Here is a 20594-nt window from a genome sequence, read left to right as displayed (position 1 = left end):
CTGATCATCGGTATTATTAGTGTTTGTATTGTGGCAGCACCTTGCAGCCTTAGTTGTGGACCAAGGCCCCATGGTGCTAGGCACTGTGCAAACTCAGAACAAAACATCCAGCTCAATGAGATTATCCTGCAATCCCAACTGCCTCCATACCTATCACCAGCTGACCGCTATCCAGCCCCAGCTTCCCCCTTGCTACTTCTACAGTGCAATTATTTGGTATATTACATAGTGCCTGGAGGCCCCGTTGTGTGAGGTGCTGTACAAATATACTATGAACAACAGGCTTTGGCCCAAAGAGTTTACAAGTTCTGCACCGGCCATTCAAAACCTGCAGCACAGGGAAAACGAACAATGTGTGGGTGGTGTAAAAGGAATTACACTATCAGTATAAACATACAGGGATGCTGCGTTAGGGGTCATTGTTAGTTCCCTGGTAAATATGTCATAAACATTCCATATTTAAATTGCATCAAAGCCACCACCAGGTTTCCAGCCTGGTACCCCAAACTTCACAGATTTCAGGTGATCTCACTCCAGGGACAGAGATAGCCTTAGACCAGAACTATGGTCTAGCTATCCCATGATCCCATCTCCAGTGACCAGCATCGCTGCAGAAGGCAGTTATGTCATAACTGGCACATGGGGAAATTTTCTTCCTGAACCCTATTAGTCAGCTGTTGATTGATGCCCGGAAGCATGAGTATGTGGGGTCTTCAGTATAATACAACTCTACATACTCAGGCTTCAGGGCATCAACCAACAGCTGAACAACAGGCTACAACACCCACATTGCTGCTCCGTCCCTTACCCCGCCTGGGGTCCTCACCTGCGCACAGAGGAGAAGTTGAGTCCTCTGTTATTTGGGGCGGCGACGGCCTGTCTGACAGCAGCGTGCAGGAGATGGATATCGCGGTGGTGGATGCAGCTCTGGTAGTTGATGGTCAGTACCACCAGGAGGAAGAGCATATGGGTGAGACAGCTCTGGGGAGAGGGAGAAAATGGAGGCATTCAGGTAAGGAAAGCTGGATCATGGGCTGAGAAAGGGGACTCCACAGGATGGGAACTGACCATACCAGGGCAAGCGCAAGAGTCAGTCGAGCTCATCTCCTGTCTCCAAGAGGGGCCAGAGCCTGACGCTCAGAGGAAGATGCTAGAAACCCCAATCATGGACAATCTTGGACAATGGGAAGCTTTTCATTGCCTGGCCATCAGGCCCAGAGCCCTGCATCACGAGCTTTGGAGAACAGCCAGGAGTTTTGACGGGACCCAGCTATCTTCAGGTGCAGCTAAACGGCACAAATCCAAACTCACACTGACATCTAGTGGCCACAGTGAGCCCTTACAGCTGTGATTCTGCCTTTTAGTTCAATACAGGTTTCAGAGTAGCAGCCCTGTTAGTTTGTATTTGCAAAAAGAAAAGGAGTACTTGTGGCACCTTAGAGACTAACAAATTTATTTGAGCATAAGCTTTCATGAGCTACAGCTCACTTCATCGGAATGCATCCGATGAAGTGAGCTGTAGCTCACGAAAGCTTATGCTCAAATAAATGTGTTAGTCTCTAAGGTGCCACAAGTCCTCCTTTTCTTTTTAGTTCAATACATCACACACCCTCCACCCCACCCCTGCCGCCGCCCCTTTGGCTTCTGATTCAAAACACAGCCAAGGCTTCTGGATCTGGGTGGTGTATAAAAATCCACGCCGGCCTCCTTCTCTTGCCAGTAAACTGGTGCTCTCCTGTAGCTCAGCTCTGAGCACGGGGGGGGGGGGGGGGGGGGGGGAAGAGGAGGGTGCATTATAACACTGGCACTGTGGTCGGAAGGAGGGGCTGGGTTCAGTTGCCAGCTGGTGCCCTTAAGTTGTAACTGGAGAGCTGGTGCCCTCAGGCGGGGTTCACTGCCCAGCCGGGATGCAGCTGGGGGTGAAAATAGAGAATGAGGACAGCAGAAAAGAAGGGTTTAGGTTAAATTCCCCTTGGGCCATTCCTCAGAGTATAGTGCGACACTCCGTGAATGTCCTGTATCCCTCCCTCGGCATCCCAAGGACTCTCCACAGGCTTCTTACAGCAGCCAAGCGAAGTGGGGTGAGTCCCAGGGGAATGCATTACCCTCATCAGCGCTCGCAGTGCCCGCACTTTCCTCGCCTCCTCCTTGGCCTGGAGAAGCCCGTATCCACAGGGCACTCGCACCTTCCCAACACGCTCAGGCATTGGCTTTACCAGCGGCTCCTCCACCAGCCCCTCTCCTTCGCTGTCCACCGGCTTGGTGATGAGAGCAGCACGCAGGGCCTCCAGCACCACCTGCCACAACAGGACAGTGGAGAGAGAATGTCTGAGACCCAGCTCTCCAGGGCCAGGGGCTGCTACTCTTCCAGGGCCGCAGAGAGCAGCTAGTCACCCCGACCCACAGAGCAATGCCCCAATGGGTGGAAGTGGGGGATGTCCAGAGTGAAGGGGGAGGGGTGTTGAATAAAGCCTCAGGGGGAGAGGTCAAAGTCTCCCATCTCCAGTGAATGCCCCTGGCCTTATTCCAGCAGGGTATGCAGTAGCTCCCATCCAGCCTCCTGGGATAACTGGGACAATGCTGCCCCCACTTTACAGATTGGGAAACTGAGGCACAGAGAGGGCCAGCGGCTTGCCCCAGGTAACACAAGTGAGTCAGTAGCCAGCAGGGATTCCATCAAAGCCAATGGGTGAGTGTGAAATAGTCTCTCCTCTAAGTCTGTGTGCAGGAGGATCTGCACTGAGGTCTCCGGAGTTCCATCCCCACTGGCCACTCACTCACTTGGGTCACCTTGGGCAGGTCATTCACCCTTTCCCTGCCTTAGTTTCCCCATCTGACAATGGGTGCAGTGTCATCCCACCTTAAGGGTGCTGTGAATTAACTGATGTCTGCAAAATGTTTTGTGTCTCTCAGCTGGAAGGGGCTGGGAATGGGCAAAGCCGGAAGATTATCTACAGTCCTGAGAGGAGCAGGGGCCGTTACCTTCAGTGGCTCCAGCAGCACAAAGGAGGTGATGAAGGAGAAGACGCAGGAGATGAGCCACATTAGGGCAGTGTGGTCATCGAGAGGGGAGCCATAGAGGATGGTGATGGTGAAGCAGCCTGCTAGAAGCAGGAAGATGAAAGCATAGGTCATGGGCAGCACCCAGCCAGGGAAGAGCCACTCCAAGGGTCTGCGGGACACCCCTGCAGGAAAAGCAACCAGAGTTGTTGTTTAAACCCCCATCATCACTTAGACCCCACAGACTCAACATGACCCTCCCCTGCCCACAGCACTGAGGCAGCCCCACTGCCTCTCCTTGCACAGGGGCAGGGTTTGGCATTTCTAGGTCTATAGAAATCAATCCAGCTGCTTTCACTTGGCTTCCCTTCCTCTGCGCTGGGATCCAGGCTCCCCTCTCCTCCCTGGTTGCTGCCTCTCGCTGGAGATGCAGCCATTTCAACCTGTGTTTGGAGTTATTCCTCTCGCCAAGCATGTGGTGGCTCAGCGGCAGGTGTGTGGGCCGCAGCTGCAAGATTTGGCTTCCCTCCCGAACTGGTGCTGTGGGGCAAGAAACAGGGATGCACCGTTCACTTCCCAGGGGTGCCGTGGAGGTGCAAGGTGCAATCTCCGCCTGGAGCAGTCAGAGAAGAACGGGAGGAAGAGGCGTTCAAACCATGACCTGCAAGTTGCCAACAGATGTTAGATCCCCGCAGTGATCCAGCCTTAGGGTCCCCCCAATGCGAAACCATTCTCACAGGCAGGAATTCTCTTCCTTCCCCCCACCTCAGCCCCATTGGTCCAGTTCAGTTAAGGGTGGGTCCCCTTTTCCAGGTGCCTCACACACCGATCCGGGTGGAGAAGGACGACACTGGGGCAGACAGAGGCTCTGGATCAGGGAGCAGCGCGCTGCCAGGGCTCGTCAGGGCGGAGATGTAGGAGAAGGACTTGTGCAGGAAACCCCAGCTGCTCCTCCCCTGCTGTGTGATGCCATCGGACCAGGCACTGCAGGAACTTTCCGTACTGTAATGGGAAAGAGATGGTGGTTCATGATCGTCAACCACTGAGCCTAGGACTGGGGAGAGGCCCCCTGAGCTGCGCCAGAGCCCTTGGAGATGGGCGGGACATTAAATACCCAAAACTAAAAGAAAACGGAACAAGAATTTGGGGCTCTGAATCCTAATTGGCCACAAAAAGCACCACCCCTCGGGGTCACGGTCTACAGGCGTCCCGTTCCCGGCAGTGCAGCTGCGGGAGAAACGGTCTCTGAGAACGTCAGACTAGATGATCGTAATGGTCCCTGCTGGCCTTATGCTCTATGAATCTCTCTGGCCTGGGCTCCCCGCTTAGTTTTTTGGGGGTGCTCTGAGTAGGGTCCGGGTACGTACACATCAGAGACTAGATCCGCCTCAGCTCGGGGCGAGAACCTGCCGCTGTCGGACGTGACGCAGTCCGAGGAGCTGCTCCACTGAGTCTCAGCTATGATGGAGTTGAGCAAATCTTCCTCTGTTGAGTGGAGAGGGAGAGGATGGCGCTCAGTGAGACAGCTTTGCAGCCAGGGCAGGAGAGGGAAGGCAGGAGCACCTTGGGCTCAGTTCTAGCCTCACTGAGCTCAATGGCAAAACTCCCCTCGGCATCAGTAGGAGCCAGGGCCATTTGTCTATTGTAGCAGCAGATGCATTTATCACACTAAAGCTGGACCCGCACACTGAATCCTGAGCTGGAGAATGAAGATGGAAGGGGGGAGGAGAAAAAGGAGAAGAGAGTTGTTTGGGGTACCAGAGTGGGTGAGGCGGTGGCCATGGCTGTCTCTCCTGCTATCCTCAGAGTCCCCCAAGGAGAAGGACAGGGGGTCATCATCAGAGCCAGATGCGGACTCAATTCCCAGCTTCAGCAGGGCCTTCTTCCTCTTGAGGATCCGACTTTGGCTCACCAGGGGCTCTGAGTTCAGAAGATCTGGGATGTCGAAGATGCTGTCGCAGGAGGGCCAGTGTTTCGCGACCCTGCAGAACCAAAGGGGCGACACGCTGCTGAGCTCTGGTCCTCGTGCAAAGGAGGTCCCTTCCTGGCTTGGACAGTCAGAGCGTGACAGTTCTGGATTTGGACAGGAACCGCCCTCCTGCCTGGCTGGTCATTGGTCATGAATTTGCCATCTGCAGTCTAACCATCAGACCAGCCTAGAAACCTAGGCCCCATGTCTCCTCTGCTGCATGGGGCTTGCATTTGTCACCTGTTTTTTATGGGCCTGTGCAAATTCCTCAGTCCAGACTTCAGATGGAGAGGGTTTATAGACCCCTCCACCCACAGAGAGATCTCCATGGACTTGTCAAAGCTCTGAGGAGTCTCCTCATCTTAGCTGCCTTGTAGTCTCCCCACCGCGACCCACCTTGATGCTCTGCATTGCAGCCCCATCCTTCTCGCCAAGCCCTCGACCACCCTGGCAGGCTGGATTAGTGCTATCAGAGCCCGACTGCAGAGCTGCACCAGCCATTCCAGTACCACTCGGGGCCCGCACAACCAGGATTACTGTATCTGCCAGATGCCAGCCCAACTGCAGATTCGTTAAAGCACAGAGGCTGAGCTCTCCCTCGATGTAAAGCTGACTTGGGGAGTCCTTCCATGAATGGGCTATAGTCAGAGCTGGCTGGGGAGCTAAGTTACAAACGCCCGAATGCAGGTTTTTCAATAATGCTTTAATTCAGAATATAATGGGTTAATTTTCTCCAGCAGCAGAGACCTGATGCTCTCTTGCCAGCATGGGTGTGTTACTGGTGCTGTTCTCTCATCCCCATCTCGGAAGAAAGGAGAGGATCACCCCATCAGCCCCCTGCCTGCATCTGCCTCTCTGAAGCCAGTGCTTTAGGGGGGAAATGATTCAGGGTAGACATGAATCTCCTTCAATTAAGGGGACCGCGTCCCCTTGTCCAGCCCCCTTTGCTGCAGAAGTACCTTAAATTGCCCACTTTGGTGAGATTCTCCTGGGTGGACACTGGCCTTCTACTCCCAGACGACTCCTGAAAAGAAACGGATGAGGGGGGTGCAGATGAATTATGAGGGGGAGACAGAAGCCACATGGTCATCAGGACTCCTGGAGAGTGTCCCCTGGCATCCATCCTGCCTTAGAGCAAGATGGCTGTTTCCCTTTGGCTTCCTGCCCCCTATGAAGCTCTCTATATGAATGACCATTGACCTTTAGAGAACACACCCTTCCTTGCATCCAACCAAAGAGAAGCTCCCATAAACAGAGAGAGGGTGCTGCTGAGATTGCACCCCGTTTTACTCTAGTCCAGCAAAGAAAGGATTAAGAAGAGCCTTCAGGATGAAGTGCGAGGGGCTCTCCCCTCTGCGAGGGATCTGCCTCTGGTAGCTGGAGACACTGGGTCTGCCCACACTAGACCAGTGTGGGTTTGTATCTGTGCTCTCATGACTCTGAAAGCAGAGGGGTCAGGGATGAGGGCTCTGCGAGGGGAGTTAAGGAGTGTCTGCGCTACTCAGCAGGTAGGATGGCCTGGGCTGAAAATAGTGCTGGCCTCCAGAGAGTGAGCAAACCCACCCCATCTGCAAACCAGGGCGTCCTGACTCCTGGCTCAATAACCTTTTGCTGGAGCTCAATTTTCAGAGAAGTCATCTTTTCCAAAGCCCAGGGGCAGTGGTGTGTGTCTAGAAATACAGCACTCACCTGGGAGGGCAGCGAGACAGACAGACAGACATGTAGCCCCTCCCCTCCCAGGGCCTTTTCTCCATACGTCCCCAAAAGGTGCCCATAGAATGGCCTTTCACTTACACCGCTGACGGAGCTCCCGTCCATGATGGACTCCACCCCGCCTGGGATAGACAGCAAGGAGGAGCTGCCCAGGTCAGGGTGCTCCAGGCACACATCCATCTCCACAGTCTGAGAGTCCTGCACAGGTGGGTTGGGGTCTTCCACAACCACCTGTCAGAAACAGGAACGAGGAGTGCTTCCTGCCCAGAAGCTGTGACCATCCCGAGGGCACGCCTAGAACCAGGTTCCAACCCGGTTCCTTTGCACTGGCGCATTGCCCTTCTCGGAAGATGTTGACATGTGTCAGATTCAGTCACCTGCATATGCACATGCTAGTGTGTGCCCAGGTGTCAGTGAGCACATACAAAGCAGCAGGTGCACAAATGGAGGCAGGGGTCTGACAGCTGGACCCTAAGAGTTACTATTGCAATTTCAGTTTGGCATCGAGAGAATTCCCCTAAGTGACAGTCAAGTGTCTAGTGGACGGTGCACTGAACAGGGACAAGGGAGACCTGGTTCTGTTTCTGACTCCGCCACTAACCTGCTGGGTGACCTTGGGCAAGTCCCCGTGCCTCAGTTTCCCCACCCATAAAATGTGGAGAATGATACTGGCTTCCTTTGTAAAGTGCTTTGAGAGCTAGTGATGAAAAGTGCTGCATAAGAGCTAGGTACTGTCATTACTCCCTAACTGAGCCTCTGGAAGTCAGATCATGTGGAAGAGCTTGACAGCTGTGTGTGCTCATGGCAGAATTTCTTCTGCATAATTTCCAGTTCTCCTATTATTATACTCAGATTGTAAGTTCTTTGAGGCAGGGGCTGTCTTTGTTCTGTGTTTCTACAGCACCTAGCACAATCGAGTTCTGGTCCAAGACAGGCTCCTAGATACAGTACAAATAATGACAACTATTAATAATATTATAACCCTGTTCTAAAAACAGCCCTAAGGGCTTATATGTAAATCTGGTCAACATTTTGAAATTCTTAATTTTGATGAAGGTTTTTTTTAAATCAAATTTTGAATTTCTATGAAAAAGACACATTTTTTACAAAAATCACACCCGATTTTTTGACCAACTCTAATTTTCCACTATCTTTGGCTGTATATTTTAGCCTAGTCTTCCTACCGTGTCCGTCAAATAAGATGGCAACATTTCAGAGTACTTCCTTGAAAATATTACATGAATTTTATGCCGGTGAAAAGGGATCTGCCTGACAACCCTGGATACTGGCGTGTATTATAAATATTTATGCACAAAACAGGCACTGCAGAGGTCCTTCACTCTGATCATGCCAAACTTCCCGTCCCTTAGGGTGGGAATGGATGGACCCTGGTGGGGTTGTAGCAGCAGGTTTGGTGGGTGATGTAGCTTCAGGGAGGAGGTTGATTAGGTGTTGTGCATAGAGGGTAACTACTGTAGTACCTTGCTGCGAGTTTTCCTGAAGATGAAGGTGAAGAGAAGCTGTATTGGGAAGACCACCACAGACACAACCATCCCCACAGCAATGCTCTCTGCTGTCACTGAAACCTGGCTCCCCAGGGGGACACTACTGGAGAGAAATAAAGCCAGAAGAGAACGTGGTGACTCGAAGAGTCCTGTGTTAATAGGGAGTGGTTCCAGGACACTAGGACATTCATACTGGGTAGGGACCCACATTTTGCACAGGCTCCTCTGGGCACAGAGCCATCACACAAAGACTGAGGATCTATGGGGAAAGGTTAAAAACATCTGTGCATGCTTAGTCGTGAGGAAAGAAGACTGAGGGGGCCTGATAATCTTCAGATATGCGAAGGGCTGTTCTAAAGAGAACGGTGATCAATTGTTCTCCAGGTCCATGAAGGTAAAACAAGAAGTGTTGGGCTTAGTCTGCTGCAAGGGAGGTTTAGGTTAGATATTAGAAAAAGCTCTCTAATTCCGTGTAGTTTAGTCTGGAATAAGCTTCCAAGAATCCCCATCACTGGAGCTTAAGAACAGGTTGGACAAACACCTGTGGAGGGATGGTCTGGGTTTACTTGGTCCTGCCTCAGCGCCGGGGGCTAGATTAGATAACCTCTTGAGGTCCCTTCCAGCCCTTCAGTTCCATGAGTCTAAAGCATCAGATACTTCCTCAGCACCTGTATCCCATTCAAGCTGTGATTTTCAAAGGAGTTTAAGGGAATTAAGACATCCAAATCTCATTGCAATCCAGTGGTATTTGGGTGCCTAAGTCCCTTGAACTCATTTGAAAATTCCAGCCCCAGTGGCTTTCCCTTCCCTCACTCACTACTTTCCATCCCTCCCTCCATCTTTCTCTGTCTTCTTGCACGAAACTCTCCTGTAAGAGACAGAGATGCAGGGAACTCACCTGTAGCCCTCAACTCCGATGGCTCCATACCAGAGCACACATATGGCCAGGAAGAGGTACACAGCAAGCACGCAGCAGGTAATCCTCTGCACCCGGGTGAAGCGGCTGTGGGGAGAGCGGCCCCAGATGGAGAGCCACACGTGCCAATCAGAAAAGCCAAGACGCAGCTGAGCAGGGAAAACTCGAGAGAAGCATCTCAGCTCCTGTGGGCCTAGGAGCGGCATAATGCAAATGATCAACATTCCCTTCTCTTCCTCTTTGGGGATTCTATCCCCACTCTCCTTCCCCTCCTGTGGGCATTTCCCTCTAGCTGTCACCTCTGCCATCACCAACACCTTCCTTCTCGCTTGACCACCACTATAAGTTCTTTTGCCGTTGTCTTCTCCGGTGTCTCCAATGCCACCATCCCTTAGAGAACTCCTTTCAGTTAGTCTGGGCACCAGTGGCACTTGCGCTGTCAAAGATGCCTTCACTCCCCACCCACTGCCAGCCTTTCTAGTGTCCTCATACCCGTCTCCATTGTCCACTAAGATCACATTCAGCGTGTGGCCTAGGGGACAGGGCTTGGACTGGGAGTCAGGAGATTCCCTGCTGACCTGCTGTGCAATCCTGGGCAAATCATTTCCCCTCCGTGCCTCTCCAATTCCCCTCCTGCCCTGGGTCTGCCTCGTCTATTTACACCATCAGATCTTTAGGCCAGAGACTGTTGTGTACTGTGCGTTTGTGCAGCACCAAGCACAGCGGCTCTTGACCTGGGTCAGGGCCTCCTGGTGCTACTGCAGTAATAATGCTACGGGACGCTTTGGATCGCTTCTAGCACAGAGCCCCAGGGGCAACGCTCACATGCAGCCAAGACTTCCTTTTCAACCAGCCCTTCGTTTTTCTCATTTTCCACGGACAGCCAGTCGCCCACCAGGAAGAAATACATATGGTCAGTCTGTCTGTCCCAGACAATGACATGCTGCAGGTACCAGGAAGGGTCCAGCCCTGGGGACACGGAGGAGGAGAGAATGACGCACCTGCGTTTCTGACTGCCTTCCCAGAACAGTTACAAATGGATTTACATCCTGGCTGCTCACTTCTTTGCTCAGTCATCCTCGGATGGAGGGAGATGGAGAGGAGAACTCTAGCCTCTGTCCCATTCTCACCTGAGGCAGGAGTCCATGGCCATCTTGTTACAATATGTGCTTTGCAATGTGCTCTAATCCAGGAGCTAAGGAGCTGATTAGTTCTCAGGATGGATGTACAGAGGCTAACCTATTTTATGTGAGCTACTGAGTTCCTTTTGGTCAGAAGCGCTTGGAAACTTAGTTTGTGAGTTCTTTGGAGCAGCAACTGGATCTCACCCAATATGTGTGGGACAGCAGCTAGTGCATTGTGGATGCTACTATCATGCAAATATAGAATGACAGTAACAGTACATGGATACATTGTTGTAATTAACATTCTAGCTTGGAATTGTCTTTTATCGGGACTGAGCCAAAGCTGTGTCTGTAGAACTGCTAGCGAGGGATGGGCTGGCTTATAAATTAGTAAGACCACCGCTGCCTTTGATCTCTCACCCTTTTGTGTGGGTCATCAAAGTGAATAGTTTTGCTCTGAAATGGAAGTGTGTACCAGACGACTCCTCGTTATGCACACTGTACAGGCCACAACCAGGGAAGAGAAAGCGCGATGGAGTTGAACACAAAAATGTGTCCTGATGCTATGGGTCAGCTCCAAGGCACCAAATCAGGGTAACTCGAGGCTAAAGCTAATCACTGTTCACAATTCCACCGGTCTGCACATGGCTTGCAAAGAACAGTGAGCCCCTCTTTATACCAGATGTGCTGTCAAATTATAGGTGCAATGAGACAAATTAAGGATAGGATTTGAGCTTTAACTCTGAATTTGCTGGCTTCAGTTTAAAGGAAACTTTATTAGGTCAGACCCTCAGCTGGTGGAAATCAGCACAGCACCCGTGAAGTCAATAGAACTACAGTGATTGACACTAGCTGAGGATCTGGCCCTTTATAGTTGGGGTGGCCAAGATTTTTAGCAGTGACTTGTGATTTTGGCACCCAATTGGAGACCCCTTAAGGGGGCCTCTATTTCCGAAGGTGGGTGCTCAGCACTTCCAAACATCAGTCTCATTTAAGGGCACCCCAAATCTCTAGTCACTTTGGAAAAATCACGCCCTGGACATAAAGGCTAGTCTGAAAATTAACAGAGTTAATCACTATTAATGAAATATTAATGATACGTAAAGAATCCATGTATCCCATTGACCTCAGAACATGGCAAGAGCAGCACAGAGTTTATGCGGAGAAATCCATGGCCAGTGTGTGCGCCATACCAGTGTTGTCATGCCAGATGCGGATCTTCCAGATCTCTCCCAGGTTTGCATCAGTCTCCACCTGGAAAATATCCTGGCTGTTTCTCTGGAAGGCCCAGCCCTTGTCCAGGTGGCGAGAGCCACTTTTGTTCAGCCCATATAAGCTGATCCCTACGTGTGCAGTGGTACCTAGAAAAGACGTGTAACGTGATAGCCAACGTTGTGTCTATTATCCCCATCAGAATTCACCCGCCTTGTCCCCCCACAACCCAACTCAGCTGCCAATGGCTGACACAACAGATGTTTCGGCCTTTAAGTGCGCACAATTGGATGCCTCCAGATGGTGTGGGAGCGGGCGTTGGTCTAGCTGCTTGAAAGAGGAGCAAACTCGAACAGGCATTGGGGAAATGTATTGTTTCCCAATTCATTCTACCCTGGGCATCCCCTTTTCTGTCTATCCCCCTATGTGCACTATACACAGCTCCACCAATGAACCCCGCCCTCGCTTCAGAGACAGCCCACCGCTCCTGGGGCGAGGGAGGAATTCATACTGTAGGCTCATTCCGATCTGGGCTTTTCGCTCACACAGCTCCATCGAGGGACTGATGCCACAGGCAGATCTACCTCTGCTCTCCAGAAGCTTTCTAGATCAGGGCCGCCTGCCTCGGGGTTTCACATAGCTCCTCCCAACCCCCTGCAACCTGGCCCTTGACAGGAGCGGAATGGGCTGCCTGCCCACTCTACCTGATCCTCTTTTCCAGCCAGTCTTCACCATTACCCAGTACTTGTACCGTCCAGGCTGGCCGCAGCGAGGGATGATGCCCACCCGGGTGATGTCAATGTCGTCCAGCTTGTGGGCGATCAGCACCATCCCCAGGTAAATGGCGAAGAGCACACAGCAGGTAATCACCACCAGCGGAGCCTGCCTGGCGCGCTTGCTCTGAAACCCCAACACAGGTGAGGGTAGAAGCAGGCAGAGGGAGGCTCCATCGGGCGCTACCCACCCATCCACCCCTGGAGATGCAAGAGGCAGGAAGCATCTGTGCTACCCTCGTTGTCATTACAGCAATTCCAACGTGCCCATCACCCAGGCATCTGAACTCCTTCAGATAAAATTAATGAATGGAGCAGCTGTGGTTCCTGCAGACCAAAGGCCACCACTGTTAGAGGGAGATCTGGCATGCTGGGAGCACTAAAAGGAAAACAACCCCGAAGGACCAGGAGGGAATATTTCCTCCAAGTTCCTACCTTCGATCATGAGAGCGCGTCTCGTGTTACTTGGAAACGGAAGCTCCTGGGCAGGGGGCACTGGGGAACTCCGACCCTAAAACACTACCCCAGAGCAGGAGTGGCTATCCAGAAAGATCTGGTAATGCACGTCTCTGCTGGTGCTGTGATCAAATAGGAGACGAGTTGTTCTCCAACAGACCAAACTGACTTTGAACCTGAGCCTGGTGGCAACAGTATCGGTCTTTATCTTAAAAAGAAAAGGAGTACTTGTGGCACCTTAGAGACTAACAAATTTATTTGAGCATAAGCTTTCGTGAGCTACAGCTCACTTCATCGTGAGCTGTAGCTCACAAAAGCTTATGCTCAAATAAATTTGTTAGTCTCTAAGGTGCCACAAGTACTCCTTTTCTTTTTGTGAATACAGACTAACACGGCTGCTACTCTGAAACCGGTCTTTATCTTCAATCACGGGGTGCGACCCTGGCAGACCTACCAAGATCCAGCTGCTGATCACTGAGCAAGGGAGTCTTGATTTCCCTTCATCATCTCCCCTCTCCCTCTCTTTGGTGAGGAAATTCACCAGGGAGTGGGGGCATCACAGCCTAAGACCTGTTATGCACCATTCAAGTCTCCTTGAAGCCTTGAAATCAGGGCATATGTGGGCTCAGGTGGTGTCTAGCCCTTAGCCTAATCCGCTCTGCACAGGGGAGAATTTCACTCCCCCCACCAGTTCTAGACCCAGGTGAGCCGGGTCCTTCCTTGCTGGGAGAGAGCAGACAGTTACAGGATAGCACGCTCAGTAAGGCTCAATTGATCGAGTGCGCAGTGTGGAGACCAGGCTTCCTGCTTCTACAGCCTGGCTCTTCGCACAGGAAGCCCCCACAGCCTTTGACGGGTGTTCTGCCTGCAGAGGGTCTCAGGCTGCCGCTAATGCAGTCACTGGTCCTTGTGTGTTGCATGCTCCCCATCATAGCCACAGAGGATAGGAGCTGCGACAGCCCCAGCCTGGCTCATCAGCTCAAGCTGCAGAAGTGCAGCTTTAGCTCTGGAGGTCCCCGGGTGCTGGCCAAGATGCCAGCTGTCACCGTTACACTGACAGGGACAGTAACCAACCATTTCCTCCTTGCATGCCCAGGACGGCCAGGCCCGGCTTACCGGGGGCAGGAAGAGGATGCTGTGAGGTGGCACAAAGAGACTGGCTCCGAAGACGGTGAGATGTTCTGTCAGGCACACAATCTCCTTCTGGCTGGTGGCAGCTGTTGGCCTCAGGCCCTCTGTGCTCCACTGCATGCTGGGGAAGTGGAAGTACTGGCAGAGGCTGGCAAAGACCGTGACTGTGGAGCTGACTGGTGCCTGGGAGAAGCGGTTGGTGATGTTGATGTGATAGTCTCGGAGCGTCCCGTTGAAGCTGTGGCTGGAAGGGAGAGGGGACAGCACAGGGGTGAGCTTACAGTTCAGTAGCACCATTCAATACAAAGGATGCCAATGCCCCCCCTTACAGACTTCACGCACCACTGAAGTGTAGTTCCCGCTGGGGCAGGATGCAGCCACTGTTTAGCATGACAGATGCACAGTTTAGGACAGGAAGTGAAGGGCAGCATATCTAAAGCAAACTGCAGGAGGAATGTGGCACAACGTAGATCCCCAGGATTCACCATCAGGCAAGTCCTGCAAGCAGGGCTGGCCTCAGCCATACTCCCCGTGTGGGGCTGCACGGGGTTCCACACTGGCCCCATGCTGTGATCACACTTTCCCTTCCTGCTGTGCCTATGAGCTCCCCAACCTGCTGGCCTGGTTAGCAAACAGGGATCCAACCTTCTGACTCCCGTCCTGCACCTCCAAACCCCATGCCAAAAGCCCCCTATCTAAACCTCCAGCCCTGCCCAATGGCAGCACTCTGATCTCCTCCAAACCCTGTTGATGCTCCCTGGAGCGATGCCAGGCACCCACCACACCCTAAATGTACCACACAGTGGGCATCTGCCTTCCCCCACCCCCACACCTGACTTTGTAGAGGGCCCCTTAAACCCCATCCTCAAGCTCCACAAAGCCAGTGAAAAAGGGGTGCACCATGCAACCCAAGCAAAGTGACATCACAACTGTGTGCACTTAGGTTGTTGCCCTATAGTAGTTAAGAGCTACGGATCTTCCCCTCTCCCTTAGCTCCCAAATACCCTGCTAATCCTTCCCGGAGAGGAAAGCTCTCTCCAATGAAGTAGTGTCTTTTCGCACAGGGAATGGATTCTCTTTGCTGCCCTGGACTGGGTCACTGCACCCCCTGGGCTCATCCCCTTGAGAAGGTGGGCTCTGATGCTGTGTTGGGGAGGCATGCTGCAGGAGTCAGCCGTTTCTCACAGACACCGACTATCCCCCCCCGCCCCACCCATAAGGCGGGTGAAGCCCTCAAACCACAGGGAGCAATGCTGCAGGAAGGAACCTGCAAATCCTAGCACAGGGGGTGAATGGATACTCACGGAGATGAAAGCAAGATGGTGACCTCCCTGCTGCTGCCTCCTTGCAAGCTGTCAAAGATGATTTCTTCCTTCCAGGCATAGTGGAACTCATTGGGAACCGGGGTGTAGTGCCCATAGAAACGGATCGAAGGCTCGCTCTCCTGGCTAGGGTCAAAACCTGTAAGGAGAGGGACGGTCACTCTCTGTGGATTTGCAATATTCAGCCAGTTCTGGCACTTATTTACCTGGGCATGGGGAATCTGTGCTTCGGAAGGGCACAGCAGCAAGGAAGGGGACTGATCTGGAAGGGCCACATCCTTCACCTGAATGAGAATCTGGGTGTTTGATGCAGAGGAAGCAGTGAACTGAGCTGACTGAGTCACCAAACCCATGCCACCTGTAGCCTCTATTTGCACTCTGGCACACACCAGAGGGCATGTGTGTGAACAGGTGTATCACTGCCCTCTGCTGATGGAATCAGGCTCATTCCAGGGTTTGTGGCTATATCGCTCCCTAGGGGCTTGCCTACAAACGGGATCTATGAGTCCTAACGGGCAGCTTGTGGAGAGTCTCTGGCTATCACTCGGATCCCTATTGTCCCCTACACCATAGCTGAGGGTCATGGTGCCTCTATGCAAGAGGGAGAGGGAACCCCAGTGCTAATCTGCATCAAACTGCCGCCCCCCACAAGCTGGGCAAAGCTCTGCCCATCTCAGACCACGAGCAGCTCTTTGTTCTGCTAACGACTCACCCTCCTGCACAGTGACGCCAACACGGATGTGCACCCCCTCGGCATGGCTCCCCACCGAGGCCCTCACTGTGAAATTGACCGACTCCCCAGGAGGGAGGACGATGAGCGTCGGAGGAGAGCTCCGCTGCTCCTGCTGCCCCGTTGGCAGCCTCAGCCCGATAGCCTTCTCCCCAGACAGATTGGAGACTGGGATGGGGGCCCCTCCAGGAGTGGTGAACTCCAGCAGTGCCAGGCAGGTAGAGATGGAGGAGTTGGCGTAGTAGTTGAATGGGAAAGGGTTGACAGAGATGTCCATGAGCACCTGCACCACCTCCTGGCTCCCTGCCAGCTGCCCGGCCACCGCGCTGGGCACGGAGAAGAGACACCGCTCAGAGGGAGCCTGGCACAGCAGGTTGGGGGAGTTGGCCCTCTTGCCCTGTGTGCGGATCTCCGAGACAGACAGCAACAAGGTCTCCTCATTCAGGACCCGGGATCTCATCAGGGACTTCATCAGGGCCCGGGTGAGGTTGAAGGCGGTCAAGGCCGTGCTGAGACCAGGGGCCCCAGACAGAGGTGGGTGGGGGGCTGTGTCCAGTGCTGATAACGTGCTCCCTGGGAAAGATTTCACACCTCTCGGTTAGAGTCCTGCTGCTTCCCCCGTTCCTCCCACGGCCCCACCTGTCCTCACATGTCCCTTCACTAGGGCATCAGCCCCACCAGGAGCACAGAGCCCCTTAGTGTCAGACTTCACCTCAGGCCTGGCAAGGCTGCTGAGAACGACAGTCCGGGAAGCAGAAGGCTGCTGTGCCCTCAAGGCCACATCTGCAGCACCCAAAATCACTGAGCCGGACCGTGGCACTTAGAGCTGAGCTGCTACTGGGTCAAAGAGCTGCCCAAGACACTGGGGGAGTCGATGGCAAGAGGGCTGAGTCATGGACTCCCAGGAATACGGCCCTGCTGCCTTTCATGCCCCAGTCCTGCCCTATCACACTGAGGTGGCTCATTGCTTACCCAGAATCCCCAGGATGCTGTTGCCAGCAGAGGTGGGCGTCTCGTGTCCCTCCTCTGTCTCCGAGCTGATGATTTCGATCATTCTCTGGGCTGCTGCCAGGGTCCTGGCCTGGCTCTCGGGGCTGAGCTCTCCTGGAAATGCCTGAGGATGGGAAAGTGGGGCCCCCGGGTCACATTCCAGCAGATCTGTCCTACCTGCCTCACCTTCCCCACCATCACGGCCGTATCCCGCAGACTTTGCTCTCCCCTGACTCCCACTCTCCATCACCGCCGCAGCCAGCCGAGACCTGCCAATCTCTCCACCTCACTCCACTCCACTCCTCCCTTCTTCTGTCTAAGCCGGGGAGGCATTGAGAGAGCACCCACCATTGCAGCGCCTCTCCCTGTCCCTATAGCCCTACCCAGCCTGCCTGCCCTGCACCAGGGTGCCAGCAGGATGTGCTCACTTCTCCGACTCTCCACTGACCCAGGCAGCAGGAGCCATCACTGCATACTTTCTTGTCTCTCTTCTCCTACCCCCTGCTCTTTCACCCCGATGGGAGGAGGTTGGGGGGCACTGGGCTCCCAGATTCCCTCTCCGCCCATTCTTTAGGCAACTGTCCCAGAGGAGGCCCTGCCCCCACAACAAAGAGCCCCATAGCCAGAGAGCTTTGGGAGCACATGGGGGGACAGGGGGACTATTCACACCCTCCCAAAGGGGAAAGTTTTCAGTCTGGTGCATGGGAAAATGGAGGCAGACAGGGAGGAAAGGGAGGCTGAGGAGAAGGGGCTTCCCTCAAAGCAAGGAGCCCGTCTGCCACCACGGGAGTGACAGGCCAGGGGAAAAGAGATGAGAGCCAAGTCCTACCACACACTGCTGCAGCGCCGCACTCAGCTGGGCAACTTCCTTCACACTGGAGATATTGAGGGAGGCCAGGGCTGCGGTGACATTGCTGCGGATGGAGATCCGGTCCCTCAGCTCCTCCTCATTGCCCTGGCTGCCCGAGTTCTGGAGCGCACATACACACACATATGAGCGCTCGTGAGCAAGGCACTTCTGCTGGGAGAGGGGATGGGCGTGTGCATGCACGTGCAAAGGTCAAGCACGTGTGTGTGTGTGTGTGTGTGTGTGTGTGTGTGTGTGTGTGTGTGTGTGTGTGTGTGTGTGTGTGAGTGCACGAGTCAGAGAAGAAGGGGATACCGCAGCGGAGCCCTTACCTGATTCAGCACCGTGATGAGAGCCAGGGAGTATGGGATCACCTCCTGGGGGTTGCCCTGTTGGACCACACCCCACAGTTCTGATTGGCTCTTGTTCTTCAGCCAGCTGGTGACAGTCGGGAAGCCCGCTGGGAGGACCGGCATGGCGAGAGGCAGGGTCCTGGAAGGAAGGAAGGAAATAAAGTTATCCCAGTCAACTCCAAGGGCTTCATTCCTCCCAGCAGCCAGGGACAGTGGGAGCTTTGAACCCGTCAGCGGAGCCACTTTCGAATCCAAAACATAGTCCAAAGACACTACTGGTTGCCTCTCTGATCTTTCAGCTTCCAGGATGCACTCCTATGCCGAACACCGGCCAGGCTCATCTCCTTGTGTGCACCCCTCCCGGATCTGCCCACACTCACCGATTCAAGGCCAGGGTCTTCGCTCCTTGCGAGTCCTCCAGCTCAACCAGGACATTGACAGCAGTGCGCCTGCCACCTGTGGCTGCAGGGAGGAAGGTGCCAAAGGAAGACTTGATCCCACGGTAGAGGCAGAAGTGCTGGCAGTTCCTGCCGTCGGGGGGACACCTTTCAGCAATCAGTGTGTAAATCAGCTGTACTGGGCTGCTGTCTTCATCCACCCAGCCTGAGAGAGCAGGGAAGGGAGACGTGGAAGGAGGGAGAGCGAGTGTGACTTAGCTGGGAGTCCAGAACATGGGCACCCACCCAGTCACTGCCTCTTGGGCTCCTTCAGGCCATGGTTGCATGTGCAACCTGCCAAATCCCCTGGCCCGCAGCCCAATTGATTCTTCCCTCCTCTCTTGGCAGGACTCTCAGCCTCAGGCCTCCCTGTGTTCCCAGTGCCGCGTCGGGCTCTGCAGCTATTGCTCACATATGTTGCAATACGGAGCACTGAGACCATGTCAAAATCACCTGGCTTAACCAGGCAAGTGCAGAAGGCTGGCAGCCAGCCCCAGAGTCTCCGTCACCTCCCAAGGCCCTGAGAGTCTATCTATTATTGTATGCACAGAACCCAGATCTGCACCTTGCCATAGTTAGCCAGGCCAGCATGCCCATTCATTCCCACCCCGGGGGCTTTGTCCCGGGTACAGGGGACGTGGACTGAATATCCCTCTCAACCTCCCATGAACATTGCACTGGGTTGGGAGCTTCTCCCTTTTCGATGGCACTGTGTACTCTTTGGTTTCCAAATGACCCACTTCTGCCCTGTGCATGTGTGGGGGGCAGCCGCCCAAAGGATGCCCTGGCAGAGAGTTACCTGTGCACTGGTATGAGACCAGGGTCTCCAGGAGGTAGAGGTCGTGTTCGGGTGTCAGGGTGCAGACCCCTCCCCTGGGCGGGTTGTTGGGGGTCAGAGTGATGCTGGATCCCCCCTGCAGCTCCCCGTCAGACTGGGAGGCTGACAGCGTGAAAGAGTAATTCACCCCATCCCGCAGGACCCCTTGTCTGATCACCAGGTCCCGGTTCGAGTCCCCTGTGGAGGTGGTCACATGGTCCAGGGTCAAAGGTTGTCCATCTGAACTCTGAGCTGTCCACTTGTACTGCAAGGGTTAAAGAGAGGGACATTGGTGAGAGAACAGCCCAATAGGGGTGCCCAGAGAATCAGGCTGGTCCTTCTGTAGTGCCCATCATCCAAGCTTTTCCCAGAGCTGACAAATCCCAATGCACAGAGCCTCACAGCAGCCGGCTGGCACATTATCCCTAAAATTACAGAGGGGAAATCTGAGGCACAGAGAGGTTAAATGACTTGACCAAAGTCACCCAGAGAGTCAGACCTAGAACCCAGCAGTCCTGCCTTCCAGTTTCCTGGTCTAGTCACTCAACCCATTCCTTCTGCTGTAAGATTTATCCTCTCTGAGTTATCTCCTGGCACCCCTTCCCCAGTAACACCCCCTTTCCTCATGGGCTGGAGCACCTCGAGTACAGCCAATCACAGTTCACCTTCCCTCAAGCTCCACAGATCAGCTGGCTATTCCGGTCAGTGCAGGGTCACTTGTAAGTGTTAGCTCAAAGCAGCACCATGAGCCTATGGGCATTTATGGGGCGAGGAATGGGGGTGGGTGGGAGAGCAGCGCTTGGAGAGCGAGGATCTCTCCACTGGGCTGCGCGTTAAAATCAAACCACCAAACCTCCTACCAAGTGGCAGGAGCTGGGGTGTGAGCAAAGTACAAGTGGCTCTGTACTGGACTTTTCATGCATCAGCAACGCAAATCTCACTATGGTCCTGTTGTCACAGCTCTGGCACTGTCCAGCCAGAGTGACGTGGACACTCCTGCTGATTTCATAGCTCGACAGGGCGCTGCAAGAACGGCACTCGATGGTCACGGGCAGGATCTGGCCAGTCTCAATCCAAACCTGCAGGCGGACGGCAGGATCATTCAAACCACATAGGAAAACAGCCCTCCCCTGATGTACACCCCTGTGGAAACGGAGCAGCCCCAATGCAATAGAGGGATGAGCTCCTGGCACACAGGGAGTGAGCCCTTGGTGACAGGTGAGTGTGCCTGGCACCCAAAGCGGGAGACACAAGGCCCAGGCACTGGGGCTGGAATCAGGTGCCAGGGTGGCAGCACAG

The 20594-nt window shown here is 53.8% G+C and overlaps 1 protein-coding gene across 1 annotated transcript in view; it reads right to left on the bottom strand.

Moving 5' to 3' along the window:
* LOC119842905 (polycystin-1-like) overlaps positions 1-20594 on the bottom strand; it is a 63699-nt gene that overhangs the window by 14012 nt on the left and 29093 nt on the right. The window contains 22 exon segments of the mRNA XM_043497576.1: positions 827-981; positions 2106-2297; positions 2983-3185; positions 3827-4002; positions 4368-4485; positions 4759-4982; positions 5929-5993; positions 6764-6913; positions 8164-8287; positions 9086-9296; positions 9929-10072; positions 11421-11588; positions 12144-12339; positions 13785-14043; positions 15104-15260; positions 15834-16424; positions 16824-16965; positions 17671-17811; positions 18021-18180; positions 18422-18644; positions 19278-19560; positions 20237-20374. Coding sequence (XP_043353511.1) covers positions 827-981; positions 2106-2297; positions 2983-3185; positions 3827-4002; positions 4368-4485; positions 4759-4982; positions 5929-5993; positions 6764-6913; positions 8164-8287; positions 9086-9296; positions 9929-10072; positions 11421-11588; positions 12144-12339; positions 13785-14043; positions 15104-15260; positions 15834-16424; positions 16824-16965; positions 17671-17811; positions 18021-18180; positions 18422-18644; positions 19278-19560; positions 20237-20374 — 4220 coding nt within the window.

The sequence above is a fragment of the Dermochelys coriacea genome, chromosome 14 (assembly GCF_009764565.3).
Source record: "Dermochelys coriacea isolate rDerCor1 chromosome 14, rDerCor1.pri.v4, whole genome shotgun sequence".
In the NCBI taxonomy this organism is placed as follows: domain Eukaryota; kingdom Metazoa; phylum Chordata; order Testudines; family Dermochelyidae; genus Dermochelys; species Dermochelys coriacea.
This window is presented reverse-complemented; position numbering and strand designations above follow the sequence as displayed.